The sequence below is a fragment of the Mus pahari genome, chromosome 3 (assembly GCF_900095145.1).
Source record: "Mus pahari chromosome 3, PAHARI_EIJ_v1.1, whole genome shotgun sequence".
NCBI classification, from domain to species: domain Eukaryota; kingdom Metazoa; phylum Chordata; class Mammalia; order Rodentia; family Muridae; genus Mus; species Mus pahari.
In genome coordinates this window covers 39,351,026-39,357,543 of record NC_034592.1, presented here as the reverse complement: position 1 = coordinate 39,357,543, position 6,518 = coordinate 39,351,026, and the positions used below count along the sequence as shown (strand labels likewise).

At 49.2% G+C, this 6,518-nt stretch overlaps 1 protein-coding gene across 2 annotated transcripts in view; it reads left to right on the top strand.

Moving 5' to 3' along the window:
* Window positions 1-1,399: 1,399 nt before the first annotated feature.
* Cacnb4 (calcium voltage-gated channel auxiliary subunit beta 4) overlaps window positions 1,400-6,518 on the top strand; it is a 254,056-nt gene continuing 248,937 nt past the window's right edge. Inside the window, exons 1-2 of one of the 2 annotated variants that reach the window (XM_021192084.2) lie at window positions 1,400-1,824; window positions 2,267-2,350. In XM_021192084.2, coding sequence (XP_021047743.1) covers window positions 1,765-1,824; window positions 2,267-2,350 — 144 coding nt within the window. In that variant the 5' untranslated portion in view covers window positions 1,400-1,764. Of the gene's footprint in view, window positions 1,825-1,949; window positions 2,067-2,266; window positions 2,351-6,518 lie in introns of those variants that run through there. The other variant, XM_021192085.1, reaches the window with a different exon arrangement.

Here is a 6,518-nt window from a genome sequence, read left to right as displayed (position 1 = left end):
ACACATAAACTACACAGATACCGGGCTATTTTAGAAACTGGATTTTTACAAAAGCAAGACTTAATATACACTAAGATAGCCTGTGCCAAATATCTAGAGAATAAATGCTCCAGTTTTTCAGGCACAGGACAATCCAGGACCACAAGGGTCAGGAAGGATCTCTGTGGAGGAAGAGTGAGCTGAGCAGGGTTGCAGAACGCTGGGTGGGTGTCTAGATAGTGTGGAGGGCAGATGCCAAGGACGTACTTCAGAGCTATGATGCTGAAGTGGAGTGCAAGTCAAGGATGAGCAGTAAATGGACCTGCCTGCTCTCTGGGTTTGCAAAGAGAAATCAATTTGGAGGGAGGAGTTTTGGAGTGTGGGTATGTCCAAAGCAAGCAGGAAGCCTAGCTTGCAGATCAGACTTTGGGCTTTACCCCAGAAAACAGTAAATTGAGGAAAGTGGTTTTGGAGAAATGGCTTTGCCTGAGTGTAGGTAGCCTGTGCTTGGTGTGTGTGTGTGTGTGTGTGTGTGTGTGTGTGTGTGTGTGCACACGCGCGCACGCGCGCGCGCGCGCGCGCGCGCGCACAGGGAGCTTGGAGGCAAGACTAGTTTTAGGACCCAAGTTTAGTTGAAGTGAAGATGTGGGTCTGTAAAGAAAGTGTGTAATGGATGGAAAAATAAATGTGGCACTTGTTTTTATAAGTGAAACACTAGAATGCAGGGCAGGGGGGCTGATTTAGTGGTTTTATGTCTATGTCTATTTTTACTATGCATCTCTGCCGCTGTAACTATAGTTAGAATTTATTTTCTTGAATTCACATATTTCTCCCCCCCCCCCGCACTTTGATTACTTCAAATTTCTTCCTTCTAGGATCCTCTTGCTTTGAACTTGATCTCAAACACAGCATGTGTTTGCAGCCTGAAAGCTAGGTTTAGTTTCTTCTCCTGGAAACAGCTATACGAATGGGAGGCACGTGGCCAACTCCTGCTTTTTAGCAGGTTTGACGTGACCTTCAAAACTCCTTAGGACACGCTGGTCTCCCGTGGTGGGGTTGCATCTCCAATCAGACCCTGGCTGGCAGGCTCTTCCATGTCTGCCTAGGTGTGTGTAACTTGCATCTCTGAGAGTAGAGTTGCCCAAACAATAACAATAACAAACAAAAACAAAAAACCCACTAATAAAAAGCACACACACACACATCCTGTGCCTTACCATCCCTGTGTGGGATGATGAGGAAAGTCGAGGAAGGAGGAGTCAGTCCTGTCCTTTTCAAATTCGAGTGCTGGGACGGACACACACACACACACACACACACACACACACACACACGCACAGGCACGTTCCGCTCTGCCCACTCTCTGCAACACTGCACCAGCTTCCCTCCCTAAGTCCTGATTCATGAACCGTGCCACCTTTGTCTCATTTTAAACTGTGCAGACTATTTTAATCCTCCCACCCCCAGCTCAGATTTTCCCCTCCCTCCATCCTCTGGAAAGCTGCGCTGTAGAGCGCTCGCGGGGTGGGAGAGCACTTCTCCCCGAGGCTCGGGGAGGCGACAACCGAGAAGCCCCCCTCGCCTGGACCTCCAGGAGGGCACGCGGGGGGGAGGGAAGAGCTTTCGGCCCCTTTAAGGTGCGGCGTTCGGCGAAGTGCGGGCAGGCGGCCCGCGAGCCGGCGCGGGGCCAGGAGCCGGGTAGGGAAGTCCTGCCTCCCCCTCCGCCCGCACCGGCCCGCGCCCTCCGCCCACCGCGCCGCGAGGGCCATGCGGCGCCTCTGAACCATGTCGTCCTCCTACGGCAAGAACGGGGCGGCGGACGGGCCGCACTCCCCCAGCTCGCAGGTACCGCCCCCTCCTCCACCCGCGCCGCCCCGCGCCCCGCCTTGGTGCCTCGAGTGCGGGGCGCTGGTCCTGAGCCGCCGCTCCCTCCTCCGCGCCTCCCGCCCGCCCGCTCCTCCCCCTCCTTCTCCCCTCCTCCTAGCCCTGCTCCCCGGCTCAGCGCTCGGGCTTCAGTGTCCGCAGCCTCCTGTCGCCGATGCTGGGGACTCAGACCCCGCACCCGAGACGCTTTGTTAATGGATGTGGTGGGTGCTCGGGACCACCCAGCTCGGAGTGAGGGGATGGGGGTGGAGGGCTCTGGGAGGCGCCAGGGAGACTAGGGTTCGGGGCTCGGGGGGGTCCCCGGGGCGCGGTTCCCAAGGAGGACCAGCCCCCGGTGACCGCTCGGCTCAGCGCTGCGGTCCTCCTCACTGGCTTCTTTGTGGCCCCGGTGTGTCGAGTTCAGGTGGCCCGAGGCACCACGACCCGGAGGAGCAGGTTGAAAAGATCGGATGGCAGCACCACTTCCACCAGCTTCATCCTCAGACAGGTAGGAGGTCCGGGCGCCCGGAGCCCTCACCCAGCGCGGTCCCTCGCCCGGGAGTGCGAGTCTGGTCCGCGCCGCTCGGGGCTTGGTCCTTGTCCCTTTGCTCCCTGCTGCCCTGTCCTGGGGTCCAGCCGCCCCTACCTCTGCTTCCAACTCCGTCCCTCTCCTGGTACCCTGGTTACCTAGTGTTGGTATCCCTACATCTCTCTGTCGCTCCGGGAAGTTAGTTTGTATTTGTGTACTTGCGTTGGAGAAGAAAAGGGACATTGGCTGGGGACACTGAATTTAAGAGCTAGGAAGTGTTCCTGGCCCACCTTCGTTGCACAGAGGGACGTTGAGCGACCTGATTTGATGCGCTGTGAGAGTTAGAGAGTTTCTCCGATCTTTGTCCTATTTTGAATACTTTGCACATTTTTGAGCGAGTTCTCTGAGTTCTGGCCAAAAGAAAGACACTTAGAAAAGTTTAGTCTCATTTTGGCACTGCTTCATCGATTTCGCGTAATCACGGACTGACGGGGACAGCGGTCTAGTGAGACCTAAATAAGACAGCGCGGGCGCAGTTCCCAGGGTCTGGCTGAACCTCGCGCTAGCTTTCTGGTGTTTTCCTCGTGGCCTGAGGCAAATAGTTCGAACCGCAGGTCGCCAGCAGCGCTCAGTCCTCTGGTGCCTGTCACCTTGAGGAAGGAAATCGACCCTCTGATTTTGCCCTACCCAATGCTGCCAATAAAACCTCCGGAGCCGCAGGATGCCGGAAAAGGAATGCACGAGTGGCTCACCTTGATCTTTCTCTGGAGTGTGTTTTTCCCAGGTGACTTAGGCAGACTTTGGTCACTGCCCCAAGAAGCTTTTTATCCCAGGTTCTGTCCTGGACTGCTGGAGCGACCTTGAGAAATACTTTTCTCTCTAGGTCACCCAGAACGTGCTGTCCTGAGATTCTAACTTACTATGGCAGCTGCGTGGGTTATATATATAATTAGTTTAAACATATTTGGGTAATATTTCCACGAACATTTGTACTTTCTGCAGAAACAGAAATTCTGGCTATCATTCTGTAACTCAGGGTGGTGTGTGTGCTCTAGGCATGAACAGTATTTAAACACATTTGATTCTGCATTCGTTTTTGAAGGAACATTGTACCCTCTTCGCAGAGCTGGGGTTATTTGTGTATTTGATTAGGGGAAGCCATTGCTCAGCTCAAAATAATTTTTTTGAGTTATGCAACTCTGAGTTCTTTATGTTTATTTTGTAGATGCTTATTTTTGGTAGTGCTTTCTTATTGCAGATTCTTGGAACGACTAATTATACAGTAGTACATTCTGTGAGTGGCCTGACTAATACTTTTGAATTCACTGCACTACTTTACACTCTGAGCCCAAACATAACAATATCCTTTCTGATATTTTTCCTAATTTCCTAATCATTAAATGATTGAAACTACACACACACACACACACACACACACACACACACACACACACACACAAAATGTTGTAGAGTGGGCCGCTGTGTGTAGGCTTAATGGAAAAAATATTGCAAAAGTAATTTTAGGAGTTACTTGAACCAGTGTGAAGGTTTTGAGAATAAGTATAGTTCATAAATATTTTTGAAAGTGGGCATACTGATTTTGTAAAATGGTCCAAATTTAGGAATTTATTGTAACAAACAATGTTCTTAATTTTGGTACAGAAACAATATCTGTTTTGGGGGAGAACTTCATAGCACAGTATACTCCTGTACATTAGCTAATTTAAATAGCATCATACAGACCTCTTTAAATGAATTATTTATATATACATTAAAACATAACACCCTTTAATAGAGCCCTTTAAAGGGTGATGGTAATTTATTAATATTTAAATACTTTTAAAAATTAAAATTAATTGATTGATTGTGGGTATGTGTGGGTGTCACTAATGTGTATTTGTGGCAGTCAGAGGGCAACTTACAGAGTCGATTCTCGCCTTCCGCCTTGTGAGCCGAGAGAACTGAGTTCAAGTTGTCAATTAGCTGGTAGCTAGCACACTTGCCATCTCTCCGGCTTTTAAATTCTTGATACTAAGAATGATGGAATTTCCTGGTTTTGCTTCACATTTATTTTGCTTTAACTACAGGAGACAGTTGAGAGACCAACTGGATTAGTCAGTTTTCCATTGCTGAGACAGAATACTGAGAAAATCAACTTAAAGGAGAAAAGATTTATTTTTGCTTCATGGCTTCTGAGAGTTCAGCCTGTGGTCACTTGACTGTGCCTGTGAGGGAGAATAGGTGGCGGGGTGGGGGTGTTGGGATGTGTGCGTGGGTGTGGGTGTGTGCTGACCTCATGGCAGCTGAAGCAGAAAGACAGATCCAGGGACAGAAAGCAAAGGCCTGGAGATAAAGTAGCCCTTCAAGGGCATGACCCCAAAGATCTACTTCCTCTAGCGAGGCCACACCTCTTACAATTTCCACCACCTTCAAAAGCCCCAATCAGCTATGAGTTCATCAATGGATTAATCCACTAACCAGGTTAAACCCTCATCATCCAAGCACTTTTGAACATGCTGCTCTGGGAACCAAACCTTCAACTTATAAATCACTGGGGGATCCTTTCTGTTCAGACAATTACATCCAGAAAAATAAAGTTGCTCACTTCTTGGTCCTATATCATTTAATGGAGGAAAACCTTTCATGGAAGGTATTCCATGCGTTGCATTAACTGTGGAAGACTGCTCAAAGGTCAGAGGGCCCATTACACGTTTAATAAGGAGCACAGTTTCAGTTCTTGGACCTGGTATCTGTTTTGCTGCCTTTGTGTGTCTATGCACACAGGGAAACCAGCCTCAAAATGGGGCTGTTGAGGAAGAGAGGTTGCCTGGTCCTACAAGGCTTGGTGCTGGAATGAAGGAATGACAGACAGCAAGGAAATGACAGGGACACATGCAGAAATGCTAGATTTGGATGAGCTCTGCTCATCCTGATAGAGGGCACCTATTAGACTCCTCAAACAATTGTGTTTGGCACAAGGGGGAGGTCTTCTGAGGTTTCTGTAAGGAAACAGTCTCAGGCTGTAAATACCAGGAGGAGCAAGCTCTGGTTGATAGTTTCTACATACATGGGCCAATTGCTTCTAAACACTCTGCCTTGGACCAAGGGGAGACTTTGTCCTCTAACTTAAGTTCCACCCAGGCAAGGCTTGTCATTCCCCCCCAGCCCCCATCTGCTAGATTGCTGACTCCTACAGTTCAGGAGAGATGAGGGTTTGAAATGAATCCAGAGAGCCACTACCTGGCGTCGTTGAGGAGAGGCAAGGAGGCAAAATGATTTGCTACTGAAAGGGGAGCAAGGTGATCCAGAAACAGCTTAACCATGGCCTTCCAAAATGTACACAGTCTGATGGTGTTGGCCTGCCACACCCAAGATGATAAGAGTCTGATGGCATCTTCTTGCCAGACACAAGATGAAACCCAAGAGCTGGTTGAAGTTAAAAGGGAATGACGCCTTACAGTAAGGACTTCCAGTGATTGCTACTCTCATGGGGGTGGCTTTCTCAGTGTGGCTGTGGGATTTTTTTTTTCCCAGGAGGACTCTGATAGTTTATGGGTAGAACATGTATCTGTGGCTCACATCTTGGAGAAGTTAGCATTTGCTTTGCACCCAGCTCCGTGTTAGACACTGTGAGGGAAGAGGGAAGAGGTTTCGATCTTGTACTCAAAGATTTTAGCATTGAGTTGTGGAGACCGACAGGTTGCAAACAGTCCAGGGAAGGTAACAGCAGGCATGCCCAGCAACCAGGGACTGTGTGCGGCGAGGATCACAGTGCCAGGGTCTGGAAGCCTTTTTGTCACGAATGGCAGAGTATTACGTGAGTCCTCTTCCCACTTGGGTTTGAAAAGAAGCTCTGATGGAGGGTTAGTTAGCTTTCTTCTTACTGAGTGACTTCTATGAATCCCTTTATAATGTCTGGCCTCTACACAGTAACAGCGTCATCCCCAGCTGGAATCTCTTATGTCTGGATTCAGAGCTGAAGTGTACCATCCTCCTGCCACCGGCCCTTTGCACATGCTGAGCACCTATGTGGCATATATTACCTTTCTCTTTGCCTATTAGCTCTTTATAACCCTTCAAGATCCAACAGTTAAGATTTTGTGGAGAATCTCTCTCTCTCTCTCTCTCTCTCTCTCTCTCTCTCTCT